Source organism: Electrophorus electricus, chromosome 5 (assembly GCF_041902795.1).
Source record: "Electrophorus electricus isolate QZ-2024a chromosome 5, ASM4190279v1, whole genome shotgun sequence".
NCBI classification, from domain to species: domain Eukaryota; kingdom Metazoa; phylum Chordata; class Actinopteri; order Gymnotiformes; family Gymnotidae; genus Electrophorus; species Electrophorus electricus.
Window position 1 is genome coordinate 4,271,452 of NC_137501.1, and position 16,773 is coordinate 4,288,224.

Below are 16,773 nucleotides of genomic sequence, written 5' to 3' on the forward strand. Positions count from 1 at the left end.
TAAACGCAGGATTCAAGTTGCTCTTCCACTGCTGATCAGTGTGCGCTGAGGGCTGTGTCTCACCTGGGGCTCCTCCGCAGACGTAACCCAGGCTCAGATGGAACTGGCTAGTGTGTGTACTTAGAGTTTCCTCAATTGATAGAAAAAAAAAATCTTCTTTTGCTCAACTACTTAGGAAGTGGAATCTACTTTTGACTAAGTGAAGTGATTCGTTTTTTGTTTTTTTGTTTTTTTTTTAAATTGTTTTTTTTTTTCTTTCATTCACGTCTTGTGTTTGACTGTACTCTGCCTTCATCACATCCTTTAAGCACAATCAAATTTTCATAGTCGTACAGAAATGAACAAAGGGCACCCAAAGTTGATAGTTTGCAGTCGACTTCATTTGAATTGAAAAAAAACAACAACAACTTCATCAGAACTGGCAGACGCCGAGCCGTTTTACGCACGCTACCTATTTTACGCTCTTGTTTTGGATGTTCACTGTAAAGCAGGAAGTTTCTCATATGTATGTTTCCTGCCAGCTCAACCCTGCTCTGATGCGCAGTCTCTCCTGACAGGTGATTGCACATTTTTCCCAGTGAGAGATGGTATTTACGCATACCTGTGGATGGATCGCCAAACAGGAAATGGAAACCCAGATTGGTACAACAACTGAATCACATTGTACAAAGCAAGGAGTCCTGTGTGATCCAGTTCCATTTCAAAACTAAACACTTCAATTATAAATACATACATACAATACAGGCTACACATGGTGGAAGGATTTCTAGTTGGTAATAGATGATAAACTACATGCAACTTGTTTTCTCTTTGTGGAAATGAACACTACGACCCAACCGTGACACTAGACATGGGTGCTTGAACATGGAACGCTACTACAGTATCTTGGGCTTTGTTGTTGTGCTGTTGTTTTGCTTCGATTGGAAAGAGGAACGTGTCTTGCTCTATATAGTGCATTTAATTATATAGTTATAGGTTTACCAATTACAATTTTTATTTACTGTTCAAAGGTTGACTTAATATGTCCTTTTCCTGCTCACAATATACGTACTACCTTCTGGAAGAGAGCTGCTGAATCCATAAAACTTCAGTGATGTTTTACTGAAGAGGTTCTTTCTTCTCTCTTAAACTTCACCTTTAAGAAAAAGCATCAGCCTTTACCTTCCCCTTTACTATTTCAAATATTTATTCCTTACAGTTATTTAAGCACCAGTAGAATTCCTGTAACATCTTGTTTTAAAATCGGTTTTCTTTTTAAATGTAAACTGTTTATTTATTATTTAAATAGTAGTAACCAACAAGCAAAAGGAGGGCCAAATAATACATTATTTCTGCAGGGGGGGGGGGGGGGGGGGTTATTTAGGACTTATTCCCAGTAGAGGTGGTTTGTCTTCCCTGAGGTGTTCCCCCCCCTTCTCGACTGAATGGTATATTCTAAAGCAAGTATTAAATGTGAGTGGCTCTGTAGGAAGGTTATATTAGGGACTTGTACAGAGATGAACTTTGAGAGGCGTTGCCAGTCCGAGCCGGAAGGAAGTTTGACCCTAGACCCTTTGGAATACAGAAACTACTTTCCCGAGATCTTAGGCTCAGCAGGGATGGAGGGGGGCTTGATCCGGAATGGTCGTGACCCCGCCCGCTTGTTCCGATAGAACTCAGAGGAGGCGGTGGCAAACGGGCCATCTCCTGATCCCAGGTCAGGCTCTGTGGGGGAGGAAGAGAGAAATGGAGCTACTGCGGGTGGGTCTCCCAGTCTCCAGCCCAACGGCACACAGGAGTCAGCGGTACAGGGCACTTCAGCACTGAGCTTCCTGAACACTCTTCACAGAAGAGAAAGCAGCAAACTGGAAGAATCGCCCCTGTTTACAGTGGCATCTGTGAGGAACGAGACAGGGATGATTTGTCCTTTTGTCTCTGAATTCCATCTTTTTGGATTTGATATTAAATTGACTAAGAGCTTAAAGTGCAGAAGTTCATCTTTAATTAGTGGGTTTTTACATTTGTGATCTATGGGGAACCTTTCAGAAATCACAGCCTATGTATAAGCTATTGCCTTCAGTGCTATATCCACTGTATGGGACCACCAACTAACTGGCCAAGGTAAATTAAACTGTGATGTTTAATACTTGGTTGCAAAACCTTCTCAATCAATGACGGCCTGCAGTCTGCTGCTTTGTTTCAGGGGCTTGGAGAGACTACAGCCTCCGGAGATGAATCAGCATCTAGAATCAGCCCAAAGCATCTGATCTGCTGTCGTGCGTGTGAATGAATGCTGAAACGCTGGCTAAAACACAACAGAGTGGTCCATTGTCCAATCACTGTTGTCCAAACTGGGAGGGCGGTAACCATCACACAGTTCGTACTGTTGATTCAAAGCTGAGAGCTTGTACTTTAACTTCATAGTCATTATTGTTTCATTTGAAACCTGAGCCAAAACAACAAAAATGTTTACTTTCCATACAAGCTGTCTGTATAGTCTCAAACTTCTGTCTAAAGCCCTTTCTTTTTTTAACATTGGTGTGTCCCTTACAAAAGGGAAGGAGATGCAGGATGTGAGACAGTACACAGTAAAACACACAACCAAATAATGACCCTCCAGGACACTGCAACTGTCATCTTCCTGAGATTTCCCTTTCTGCATGTTGGTTCATTGGTTGTCCAGCAGAGGGCACCAGAGGTCAGTGTTACCTGGCCAGATGATCGCCTCCAGCAGCTGCACCCTGCGAGCCAGCAGCTCCAGGTCAGCCTGCAAGTCTTGGATCATCTTCAGACTAACGTCCTACCGAAGACCAAGAGCAGTAGCAAGCACAGAGGGGGAAGCATCAGGCATCGGGCTTCTGGGGTCAAGGGTCGGGGCTTCCATCCCTGAGTGTTCGTCTCCCGCTTACCCCGTTCCCTCCCTACACCTCTACATTTATTTCAAGAGGAGGAGAAAGGGGAAGCCTAATCTAACCCTTCTGGACTTTGACCTCTGAACTTAAAACCTGACCCTGCCTTTGGCTTCCTACTCACCATGGATACCGATCATAGTCTCGAGGATTAAAACCCTCTCGGCTAAGATCTTCAGCGCCTCACGGATTTGGTGTATCCCGTCCCCCTGCGGAGACAGATACAGCCGTCATGTTACGGGGCCGGAGCGGGACGGAGGGCTCGCCAACGTGCAAACAAGTCATTCAGTCACTCGGTTAACTCGGTCGGGATTAGCCGTTAAAGGGTTAAATATCCTAGTAATGACCCACCCCCCCACCCCGGGCCTTTCTCTTCTTGCATTTGTCTCATTCCCCTTTGGCCATGCTAGGAGGCTGGGGACAGCCCTAACGTGCAGGTGTCAGGCCACAGACAAGCAGGACGGCTCCGTCACGCCATGAGAAAGCATTCCCAACAAAACTCAGAGCCTGGTCCAAATGAGAAGCTTCTTACAGACCAAAAGGATGTCTTTTTTAACCTCACATGCAATAACTGTGTTTGAGAATTTAATACAGAACAACCAACAACCAGGTCTTTCCCACAGTGCAGTTCACATGCACTGTAGTATGTATGCATGCGCTCACATTCCTTCATGACGTAAGCCCTTTGCTAGAGGACGTCCTTACACCAGAGCCATTCAGTGTTTGTGAGGGCGAGACTGTCTAATCAGAGAGACAGAGGGAGAGACGTATTGTTCCTCTCATTATTTCTACAGTGTCGCCAAACCTCAAACATCAGCCATTTTAATGTGCCCACTTATAGTGTAAAACGTACATTTTAAATATAAATAATAATAGCACTCTTTTGCTGTGCAATATTTTGACATCAGCCTTCATTTCATCACAGGTTGTTTCGTGGTGATGTAGACCTGGTCCATGGCTCTGGTAGGCATCCCTCACAGAGGAGAATAAACGTGGCGCTCATGCACCCAAACAACGGATCCCCCCCTGAGAACAAGGCATAGCATTAGCAGCCCAGACAGTCCAGTGGGTCATCGATGACCTGGCCATGAGCTTAGCAAAGCGTTCTGAACAAAGCTTGTATAAAGATTAGTGAGGAAAGGAGAGAAGGAGAATGGGTACAGCCAAATTTTACAGGCTGTCTCGTCTACTGAGAAGGTCCCATTTATTTTTAACATGCTGTTCTGGCCTCACTAGAACTGGCAACACAGACTCGTATGCACGCAAAAGACTCTTGACTGTGGCTCAGATAGGCATGTGTGCACACGAGTGAGTGTGTGTGTGTGAGTATGTCTCTGTTGAGCCATTTATGGATTATTGGTAGTCTTTCATTCTAATGTCTTCAGGCCCTATGTGAGGCATTTATTCAGTGTATTAGGATCTCGGACTCTCGGAATGTAGATTTAGATGTTAGAAATGGGTGTGACTTCAGCGGGATACCACAGCAGCCCTGCGTCCATTTCAGCAGTGACGAAGTACAGGAATGATCAGAACAAACAGGCCATTTGGTAAGAGTAATGTTCATTAGAGCAATGTACATTAGAGTAATGTTTGTTAGAGTAATGTTCCTCAGAGTAATGTACACTAGAGGAAAGTTCTGAATGGGCCAATCGTAATGTTACTCTGTGGCTAATGTTCAGAACTAATGGGCCAGTCGTTAGAGTAATGCTCGTTAGAGTAATGTTTGTTAGAGTAATGTTCACAAGCAAGCAGACTGGGATGAGGCCATGCAGCAATGCATTGTGGGGCACTGGAGGATAGCTGTATCCACTCACATTCCCTCCCTTTAAGTTCTGCATTGGCCCTGGACCACCACTACTACCTCCACAAACATTAGAGTGCACGCAGGCTTTGGGATACACACAGCACACACATACCCACACACCCACACAGGATCACACGCTCGATTAAGGGATTATTTTAGTATCGTTTCAGATTTTGTGTTTGGTGTGTGTATGCCAAAACTGGAGGCCTAGAAAGTAACTGAGATGTTGCCATGGAGACAGAGGGCCAGACAAAAGAAGGAGTAACACAGGGTAAACACTCAGAGACATCTGCCCCACCACCAAAATAAGCAACAAACAACAATAAAGTAAAACAAACAACAAAAACAATGGAATTCCACAGGTAAAAGGTGCCCTTTCATACCAGCCTTGAACCTAGTCAAGATGTCGGCATCACAGTGTCATAAGACCTGTCAGATTAGAATGCAAGGGCAACTTGTACCAACACCTCATCTCATGAAGAAAGTGACCATCAGTGAGCACAATATTGCCATGTGAGCATTAAAAACTGCACACACACTGCAGTGAGTAGCAGCATTCTCTCAGTGGACTCTCCACCAGAACGTATGGGCTGTGCTGCTTGGGTAGGCACCAGTAGGGCACTGGTTGTTCAGTGGTTAAGGTACTTGGCTCGTAATCCGAAGGTTGCTGGTTCAAGCCCTGCCACTGCCAGGGTGCCACTGCTGGGCCCCTGAGCAAGGCCCTTAACCCTCAATTGCTCAAGTTGTACTCAGGCATAATTGTAAGTTGCTTTTAGATAAAAGCGTCAGCTAAATGTAATGGATAGGAAAGATGGTCCCTATTAATAATAGACTAGTTTTTTTTTTTTTTTTTTTTTAGAATTGAAGTGGTCATTAGACTGATTTTTAGATTTTAAGACTGCCTGTGACTTTAATGGTAAAGGAGGATGGAAACTCCACTGCTGCATAAAGTGTGAGGACAAAATATTATGACACACGGTGTGAAAGTCAGCGTAGATGATGAAGGAAAAACAGGCACATGATGAAAAATGGCAAAACAAAACAACAAAGTGCCTTACGTTCAAATCTCTCTAGCACAACCATTAGAAAGGAGACAAACAGACAGTTAGAGAGGAGAGACTATAAAACGCCATCTGGACCTGAAAATGTCAATCAAAATCTAAACATTCAATCCCAGTGAAAACTCCTTAAAGGTTTCTAACGACTCTAGAGTGCTGCATTGCTTTGGTCTGGGGTTGATTGCTCTCCCCTGCCCTCTCCTCTAAACGGACAAGGCTGTAGTGTGCTGGAAGGATGGGGACAGATCAGTCCAGTCTCAGGTACACTTACCGGAAGGCCTTTCTCCCCTGGCTCACCCTTGGGTCCTGGTTCACCCTGTGGAGAAATACAAGTACTGTCACAGGACACAAGAGCTACACTATGTTGAACCGATGACATCACTCAGTTGAGTTGATGAGGTCGCTCAGTAGAAGTGATGACATCACTCGACAGAACCAATGACTTCGTTCTGAGGAACTGGTAAAGCCTGGCCATCTTACCGGCTCCCCTTTGAAGCCTCTCTCTCCAGGGTATCCCAGAGGGCCCTGGGAAGGCAGAGGAAGTTCAAGTAAAGCATGTCACTCATCATGTAGAGAAGGCGGTGATTATTTTGGGTTGTTTGTTTTGTTTTGTGTGTTTGGGTGTCACACTCACTCTCTCCCCTCGCTCGCCCTTCGGTCCCATGGGGCCCTGCACTCCAGGGGTCCCCGGTTTGCCCTTTGAACAAACACAGACACACAGTTAAACCCACAAAAACACATGCAAGCACATGCACACAGACACAGTTACCAAACATGAGTGTGTGTAGGTGTAGGTCTCTCTGTGGCTCACATTGTGTCCGATGGGTCCTGGGGGTCCTGCTGGGCCTCTGGGTCCTGAAGGGCCTACACACACACACAGATATGCACACACACGCACGCACACACACGTGCACGCACACATACAGACATGCACACACACACACACACACACACACACAGACATGCACACACGCGCAAACACACACACACAGACACGCACACACACACATATACAGATACACACACACACACAGATACGCACACACACATGCACACACACACACACATACAGATACACACGCACACACACAGACATGCACACACAGACATGCACACACACAGATATGCACACACACACATACAGACACACACACACAGACATGCACACACACACACACACACACACACACACACACACACAGACATGCACACACACACGCGCACACACACAGACATGCACACACGCACGCACACACACGCACGCACACGCACGCACGCACACACACGCACACGCACACACACACACACAGACACGCACAGACGCACAAACACACAGACACGCACACACACACATAAACAGATACACACACACACACAGACATGCACACACGCGCAAACACACACAGACACGCACGCACACACAGACACGCACACACACATATATACAGATACACACACACACACACACGCACACACACAGATACACACACACACATACACACACACGCACACATACACACATACAGATACACACGCACACACACAGACATGCGCACACACAGACATGCACACACACAGACATACAGACACGCACACACACACACACACACACACATACACATACATACAGAAACACACACACACACACACACATACACACAGAGAGACATGCGCACACACACACACACACACAGAGACATGTGCGTGCACACACACACACGTGCATGCACACATATACACACACACATGTGCATGCACACACACACACACACAGACACAGACATGTGCACGTGCACACACACACACACACACGCACATACGAGTGGAAACATTACATGTTGAAAAAAGACGTGTATAAAGGTAGCACTTTATGCTAGAATGCTGACAGACAACTATGATGAACACACCATCTGTTCAAGACTGCCATATCCAGTAACACAAACTGTAAGTCACACGTCAAGTGTGTCTAGTCACTGATGTTGTGTGTTTATGGACGTGCTTCAGTAAATCAAGCCCACGGTAACCTAACTCCAAGGCATGTGGTGTTGCTCTGTCATTCTGCTTATACCAGTCAGTTACATCTACATGATGCAAAAATAACATTTTAAAAACACATCTTTAACACACTCATTCACACTCACACACAAACACACAAACATACAAACATACATTGTTGGCACTGTAATCAGATACATGTGCTATTAGACACGTAAACTAGGGCTAAACTGGGGACATTAATCAAATACCCTCCTATAGTGGGAAAACCCATGTAGACACTCTTACGTGATTCATCCCTGATGGCTGAGCTGCCTAAGTGCCAAGCCAGAATCCCTCTGAGCAACTCCAGAAATATAAGGCAATGAAATGAAATATAATCCTGTCTGTATTTGGCTGTCCTGAGAAGCTGTTGTCTGCACTCGAGATAACGACACAGTGATAAATTGTTTAGCAGTGATAAACTGTTTCAGTTTCACAATATAACATTATAAGTGTGGAGAGCTCATTTGCCGTTATGCAGATACAATCGAAAACTGTGATAAATCAAAAAAATGTAGTTAAAAGATTGTGAAATGATGCAAAACCTCAAATCAAACCAAACAGGCCTCCTGACAAGCTGAGAATGAGTTAGGTCACTGAGGTTATGATGGCTTTACTAAGATGAGATTGAACTGTGTCACTGAGGTTATGATTTTACTAAGATGAGACTGAACTGTGTCACTGAGGTTATGACTTTACTAAGATGAGACTGGACTGTGTCACTGAGGTTATGATGGCTTTACTAAGATGAGACTGATCTGTGTCACTGAGGTTATGATTTTACTAAGATGAGACTGAACTGTGTCACTGAGGTTATGACTTTACTAAGATGAGACTGATCTGTGTCACTGAGGTTATGACTTTACTAAGATGAGACTGATCTGTGTCACTGAGGTTACTTAGCTTTATATGTTAGCACTAACCATCACCCTATGCTGCTCAACCACACACTACTGAAAGACTGTCCATCCACAAACTGGTTAAACCTCACTACTGAAAGAATGTCCATCTACAGACTGGTTAAACCTCACTACTGAAAAAATGTCCTTCTATAGATTGGTTAAACCTCACCACTGAAAGATTGTCCATCCTTAGACAGTTTAAGCCTCACTACTGAAAGACTGTCCATCCTTATGCAGGTTAAGCCTCACTACTGAAAGACTGTCCATCTACAGACAGGTTAAACCTCACTACTGAAAGACTGTCCATCCTTATACAGGTTAAGCCTCACTACTGAAAGACTGTTCATCCACAGACTGGTTAAACCTCAGTGCAGGAGTGATCTTTAAAACCAGGTTTCGCAGATAAATACCTCATTGGCTGCACATTAACACAGTGGCTAGTCTAAACACCAGTCATTAACACCCACAGCCACACTGGCTAGTCTAAACACCAGTCATTAACACCCACAGCTGCACTGGCTAGTCTAAACACCAGTCATTAACACCCACAGGCACACTGACTAGTCTGAACACCAGTCAATAACACCCACAGCTGCACTGGCTAGTCTGAACACCAGTCATTAACACCTACAGCTGCACTGGCTAGTCTGAACACCAGTCATTAACAGCCACAGCTGCACTGGCTAGTCTGAATGGAAATTAATGGTCTTTCTGCAGTCTGTCTGTCTGCTTCCACAATACCCATCAGTCCAAAGCTGCAGACCGCGTGCTGGTCCAGGGCTGCTCAGATCAGCCATGCACCTCAGTTACGCCCAGCCGGGTCTCCCACATCTGCTTTCACTGTAAGGTCCATACCCAGCATCCTGGATTAGAGAATCCAGAGCCATTGGCTCTTTTATATCAGCAGCGGAAGGAGACGAAGACAGCGATATGGGTGACAGGTCATAAATCTAACCAAATATCCACAGAGTTCTGCTGGGAGACGGTAAGAGTGTCTGTATTCTACCTCTGGTGAAGGACCCAATCTGCCCAGAGCTGCAGTGAACGCAAACACTGCACCAAGGCTTTAATAGTAATGTCATAGCTCACATTTTCCACCGTGTGATAGACATTTAATCAGAGCAATTTACATATTTGTTAGTGTGACAGTATGTTTGCTCTCAAGGAATGGAACCAGAAACTTCAGCGGTGTTAGCCCCACGCGATAAGCACTGTGCCAGGCGAGCTACAGCACGACTAATGGAACTTACATTTAGTCTTTGAATTCCTGCAACTCTTGATACAACTCAGATGTAATGCTTCATGTCAGTACTGAAAATGCACATAGTAAAGTATTACATTATTACATATGTGTGTGTACACACACACACACACACACACACACACACACACACAAAAGTATGTGTTATGTATGAAAAAATTCTCTGCTAGGCCTGAATCCAGAGTTGAAATCAAATAAAACCTCCCACTCGCACTGTGTCCTACAGAGAGTCGTATTTTCTTCTGTCCGACACATACAAGAATGCAACTTTCTAGTATTTGTAGCGAGATTCGATCTTAAATCACAATTTATGAGCTGCTCGCTAAACAGCTCGGTTCACTCTTAGGTTGTTTTCAGCGTTACTACGCAAGTTAATGTTACACTCTGGGTATTAACTGCACACATTCAATAAACACTCGTTTTCTGATGAGTTTTTACACAATTCCGATTAAGCTCTAAATATTCAGTCAATAAAATATAAGGCATTTATGAATAAACGAGTCTTGACTTCAGCACACAGTGAACCAGCAACACTTTGTCAGTCTTTTCACTGACAGTGAAAACAAACTGTGCTTCTATAATATCGGCTTTTGCTTACCTGAAGAGCAGGTACAAAGCCAGAATGGGAAAGACGTTCTCAACACTTCATGCACAAGTGTAATATCAACGCCTACTGGAGACTGGAGTAACGACATGGTGTTCACATCTGACGGTTTCTGGGCCAGCCTCCCTACGCCCACCCCGGTCCACACGTGTGCTCCCGGCACACCTGAACCAAGCATTAACACTCACCACACACTTGGTGCAGTTGTGCTGCGCAAGGAGCAGAGAGGCTGTGCAAGGCATAAGACTGCTACTCCTGGACACTGGGTTAGGACACACAACAACTGACCTGCAGTTCCTGGAGGACCTTGGGGCCCTTGCACAGGGGTCGCTCGGGGGTCCAGGAAACTGTTGGAGAGCAGAAGGTCCTTCTTCTCTCCTGCAGCACGACAGATAAGCATACAGAGAGCAAGTGTGACTGAGATGTCTCTTACTGCTAACCCGAGACCAGCTTTCGGTCCCTAGTCGTGTGAGTGAGGGTTGGATTTGGGAGGCTGGTTCTTTATTAGTGGAAGTGGGAGACGTCAGTAATGCTACTTGCCTATAGGTGGTGCTGCTTTGACATAAATAAGAGGTGGGCTTGACTTAGAAAATAACAAAAAGGAAACAATTTACTTTTTAATTGACAGTTCATATTTCATAGTAACAGCTGTGGACAGTTGAGGTTGAAAATGTGTAACATTTTTATTTATATATTCATGTTATATAGTTTCTCAGCCCTTTTGGTGTAGGAGTAGCAATCTGTACATTCCCAAACACAACAAACTGAAGCCACAACAAACACAAACACCATCTTTTAAATGCTGGCATTGGAACGTTCCAGAATGTTCCAGAATATTCCAAACAGAAAGCTCACTGTAGATCACTGTAGAGATGTCTGACCACAGTCTGAACACAATCATAATAGAATCTGAAGACAATCATAACAGTCATAACACAGTCCAAACACATTCATGACACAATCATAAAACTCTCTGAACATGATCCTAACACTTAATCTGAGGTTCTGAGACTCTATGTTGTCTTACAGTGTCTCAGAGCAAGAAAAGACACTGCAATCCTTACACCTGTGCGGCATGCTACGTCCCCTGGTGCATCCATAAAAGACCCCGAATACGAGCATGAGACTGGGATAAGAATCATAATCTCATAGTGTCTCCTACTCTGTCTCTCCTCCCCTAATCTCTCTCTCTCTCTCTCTCTCTCTCTCTCTCTCTCTCTCTCTCTCTCTCTCTCTCTCTTTCTCTCTCTCAGACAGGAAGTCTCAGACTCAGACAGGAAGTCCCAGTAGTAACAATGTGGTTGCAAATGAAGCCTTGTGCCTTGTATCATTACGAAGGGTGAGATTCAATGATTTCCTGAATCAGATTTCATCTTTACTATGTCATACTCCACTCCATAGTCATATTCCATTCTTTTACAAATTCATATACAATAACTATAGCATTCATATCACATTACTATACAAATTATGATCCATTACTGTACCAGTCATATCCCATTAGTACACTATTACCATAGCATACATATCTTATTATTTTACTAGTCCCATTATTATACCATTCTTATATCATTGCCAAACCATTCATACCATCCCTATAGAAGTCACATGCTACTACTGTACCAGTCATTAATCATTGTACTAGTCATGTCCCATTACTACACTATAATATTATTATGGATTTGCTTTATCAGAGGAGGGGGTGTATGGGGAGACAGAGTGCTCTGCTGAGAATGAAGTGACTGTCCTCCGTTATTACTGTTCTCATCACCACGACGCTGTGTGATAGCTGGTTGGACAGTGTCCACCAGACTGCATGTTTTTAAACCCTCCACGCTCCAGTGGTCAGGGTGGTGACCTTGCCGCTGTGTTTAAGAACCGCTTACATTTTTTCCAATTTACAATTTTGTGTGAAACGTTTTCTCACAGAAATCTCGGGTTTATCGTGTTATTTTGATACTTGATTTTGATCAGTTTTATTATTAATGATTTTATTTTTCAAGCATATGATTATGCAAATTCATCAATTGTTTAATTTTTAACATTTTTTAAACATGTAATGGAGCCTAACCACATTCCTGCTCATACCTTGAATATGGTTCTTACTTTATTCAGTAAGAGTGGCTCATTAAATTACAAGACCATACATCTATTATTATAGAAAGCTTTTCAAAGTGACTCATAATACCATTAATAGCAGGTTACTGTTATTAATTCTAAGCATGGAAAACATTTGTGAAGTCTAAACATGGGAACAAATTGATTTAGTGAGCAAGAGAGAGTAAGAGAAAGGCATTACTGTTAACTGTTAACTGTTAACTCTGTAGGACGATACCTATGTAGGATATTAAGCATGTAATAATGTCAAATGTGTAGGTTATTAACTGTGTAGGATATCAACTGTTTAGGATATCAACTGTGTAGGATACTAACTGTGTAGGTTACTAACTGTGTAGGATACCAACTGTGTAGGATATCAACTGTGCAGGTTACTAACTGTGTAGGTTATTAACTGTGTAGGGTATCAACTGTGTAGGATATTGACGGTGTAGGATATTAACTGTGTAAGATTTTAACTGTGTAGGATAGTAACTGTGTAGGATATTAACGGTTATTAAAGGTTATCAAGCATGCAGGTTATTAAATGTGTAGAATATCAACATTGTAGGATATTAACTGTGTAGGATATTAACATTAACTGGTTACTTAGGATGCCAATAATTTGTCATTTGCAATGAGTGTATTAAAGAATATTCATAAATAAATCATATGTACTGCAATATAACACTGTAGCGTAGACCGTAACCCCAGAGTGACGCACTCAGTCTGTTTGCTTAGTTCTGAATCTCTCCCACTGTTTTATGTCCTGTGCATTTTGTATTAAACAGCAGAGGAAACTCCCTGGGTCTGCCCCACTCCCCCACCCCTCCCTGGGTCTGCCCCACTCTCCCACCCATCCCTGGGTCTGCCCCACTCCCCTACCCATCCCTGGGTCTGCCCCACTCCCCCCTCCCTGGGTCTGCCCCACTCCCCCACCCATCCCTGGGTCTGCCCCACTCCCCCCTCCCTGGGTCTGCCCCACTCCCCCACCCCTCCCTGGATCTACAGTCCGTCTGTAGGTATACATTCCGACATCACATCTACCAGCGGGAGTTACAGACCATCAGCTAGGAGGAGTGTGTGTGTGTGTGTTTGTGTGCATGCGTGTGTGTGTGTGTGTGGGGGGGGGGGGGGGGGGGTCCACGCATAATCCATCTGTATATACATTACAGTAATGTCCCTCTTCACACCTCTGATTATGGGGTGTGAAAATCTACTGAGCCATGAGTGAGAGAGAGAGAGAGAGAGAGAGAGAGAGAGAGAGAGAGAGAGAGAGAGAGAGAGAGAGAAAGAAAGAGAGAGAGAGGGAAAAGGCGTAAACTGTTAACTCTGTTGGACGGTACCTATGTAGGATATTAAGCATGTAAGAATGTCAGCTGTGCAGGTTATTAACTGTGTAGGTTATTAACTGTGTTGGATCGTAACATTAACTGGTTACAATGCTTGGATTGGACATATGTTACTAAGTGCTATTGCCTATATTTATGTATTACTCAGGTGAGGATATTTTAGATATAAAAATATATAAATTTCTTATTTATAATAAGTGTATTAAAGAATATTCATAAATAAATCATATGTACTACAATATAACACTGTAGTGTAGACCGTAACCCCAGAGTGAAGCACTCAGTCTGTTTTCTCCCACTGTTTTATGTCCTGTGCATTGTGTATTAAACAGCAGAGGATATTCACTTTGGAGATGTCGGGACCATTCTCACACACACGCGCACGTGTTCCAAAGCAGAGAGTCTATTACGCAACCTTCAAAAAAATGGGCACTTGTTAAAACGGGTCTTTAATGAAAACCATAATTCCCATCAAACCCCTGGCCCTCGCCAGAGACGTTCAAACCATGCAGATTTCAAATCATCACACTTTAACGCGTGGCAGCTTGCTGGCAGTTTTCAGCAGTATAGGCCATAACTGGTGTGGGCACCAGCCCTGTTTCGCCTGTGAAATACTTCCTTCTCAGGTGATCTCGCTCTGCTAACATGTTCCCGTCTAGATAATGTCTACATAATGTCATGCACAATTCTGCTTGAACAAGACAGTATGAAATTTTAAAGGACATTGTCTACTTATTAGAAAAATGCACAAAATTTGTACCAGTACAGGGGTTAAAGCCCAGTACAGGGGTACCTCTGTATAGAAGTGACGCCACTTACTGTCTTCAGGAACAGTGGGGGGAGGGCCTGGAGGTCCAGGGAGTCCTGGTGGTCCGGGAGGCCCAGGTTGGCCTCTCTCTCCTGGGAGGCCTGGTGGTCCCCGCGGGCCTGGAGAGAAAACAGGTGAAGCTGAAGGATTATTTCCCAGGACAGTTAATAAGGGGCATGTCTTCATTATGGCAAGAAACCCTGGTATACAAACAGCAAGCAGACAGGAAAAACACCCCCCCACCCCCCACCACCGCTCAACATTACACACATTCTCTCTCTCCCTCTCTCCCTCTCTCCCTCTCCATGAGAAATATGAGAACATATAAAGGTGAAACGCTTTTCCCTGGACGGCATGTTGGATGGGGCAGGGGCAAACAGAGAGAAAGAGAAAGAGAAAGAGTGGAAGAAGAGATCAAATCAAGAGGGAGAAAAGGAGAGAGAACGAGAGCTGAGAGAAGTGTTCACTTTCATTTCTTGGCTGCGCAGCATGAGACTTTATATGTGTGTGTGAGCAAATGTGTGTTTGTGTGTCTGTGTGTGTGTGGGCTGTAATTAACAGGAGTGGGATATGCAATGAACATGTGCTTTGGTCTTCTGGGGGAGAAGTCAAATAAACTGTGCTAAATGCCTATTACTGTCTTCAGGGGGTAAGAAATACATACCCGTCCAGCTTCAGATATTCATACGCTGCCGTATGTGTGTACTTATGTTTATGCATGTGTGTTTGGGTGTGTGCGCATGCATTGTGAATGTACATGTGTTTGCATGGGCATATGTGTACAAGTAAGGTGTATTGGGTTCGTGCATATGTGATGTGTGTGTGATGTGTGTGTGTGTGTGTGTGTGTGTGTGTGTGTGTGTGTGTGTAAGGTTCCACCAGCCAGTCCTTTGTTTTCTTTGAGAGCAAAAGAGAAAATCCGCACAGCAGAGACACATGTGACATACTGCAGTGGTAAACGACTGAATGACAACCACTGGAGTCACCCAGCGAGCAGACAGCACCCGCCGTTCCTCGCTATTCTCACTCCCTTCTCTCCTTCGATATTTCACTCTCTTCTTTTTCGTCCTCTCTTCCCCTGGGCACGCCTCCCGAGACCCCTCTGACATCACTGTTTACTCTGCAAGCGAAGTCCAGCTCCCCTGTGCGTCCCTCGTCCCATGTGTGCTCTACGTCTGCCTCGCACTGTCCGCCTCCCCACCGAGCTCTGCTTAGGTGATGCAATTTATTATGGCAGTCAGTCCCTCTGGCGTTTCTGTGAGCACTGAAGTCACTGTGTGTTGGAAAGAGATTTATTTGGCCAGAGATAGACAACAGATGAGAGATATAATGATGCTTTACGAACCAGATCAAAAAGAGCTTTGCACTCTGAGGGGTGTAAATCACTCATGAGGAGTGTGTGTCTGTTCTCTCAAGACCAGATTTCTGGAAAATTCAGTTTGATATGTGAACAACAGCTTTTGTTGTAAGTAATTATCTCTCTCTCTCTCTCTGTATGTGTGTGTGTGTGTATGTGTGTGTGTGTGTGTGTGTGTGTGTGTGTGTGTGTGTGTGTGTGTGTGTGTGTGTGTGTGTGAGCGAGCAAGAGAGAATGTGTATATGTATGATTTTGTTTGTGTTAGACTGTCAAAAAGTTTGTCAAAAATTTCCATTCCACAGGAAATTGTACTGTGCTGAAACTGGAATAAACCACACACACATACACACACACACACACACACACACACACACACACACACACACACACACACACACACACACACACACACACACAATGCAGAGTGTTTTCATGCATTTTTGCCTGTAAACTAAACATTTTTTATGTTTTTAAAGTTAATTTTTTTTTCAAAAAGCAACATGGCCAACATAGAAAAATATATGGTGATGCTTCACATGGGTGTCATAGTTTTCTATCAGGTTTCATATACTACACCACACCATCCCTGTAACATCGTAGTCTAT

The 16,773-nt window shown here is 44.1% G+C and overlaps 1 protein-coding gene across 14 annotated transcripts in view; it reads right to left on the reverse strand.

The window, feature by feature from the left end:
• Nucleotides 1-208: 208 nt before the first annotated feature.
• emid1 (EMI domain containing 1) overlaps nucleotides 209-16,773 on the reverse strand; it is a 65,965-nt gene continuing 49,400 nt past the window's right edge. For 9 of the 14 annotated variants that reach the window (XM_081715100.1, XM_081715093.1, XM_081715094.1 and 6 more), the window contains 7 exons: nucleotides 14,823-14,930; nucleotides 10,843-10,932; nucleotides 6,562-6,614; nucleotides 6,385-6,447; nucleotides 6,231-6,275; nucleotides 6,022-6,066; nucleotides 209-1,704 (listed from right to left, as the gene is read on the reverse strand). In XM_081715100.1, the coding sequence (XP_081571226.1) occupies nucleotides 1,474-1,704; nucleotides 6,022-6,066; nucleotides 6,231-6,275; nucleotides 6,385-6,447; nucleotides 6,562-6,614; nucleotides 10,843-10,932; nucleotides 14,823-14,930 (635 nt within the window). In that variant the 3' untranslated portion in view covers nucleotides 209-1,473. Of the gene's footprint in view, nucleotides 1,705-2,688; nucleotides 2,780-3,012; nucleotides 3,098-6,021; nucleotides 6,067-6,230; nucleotides 6,276-6,384; nucleotides 6,448-6,561; nucleotides 6,615-10,842; nucleotides 10,933-14,822; nucleotides 14,931-16,773 lie in introns of all 14 variants that reach the window. The other 5 variants (XM_035529951.2, XM_035529956.2, XM_035529952.2 and 2 more) reach the window with 3 other exon arrangements.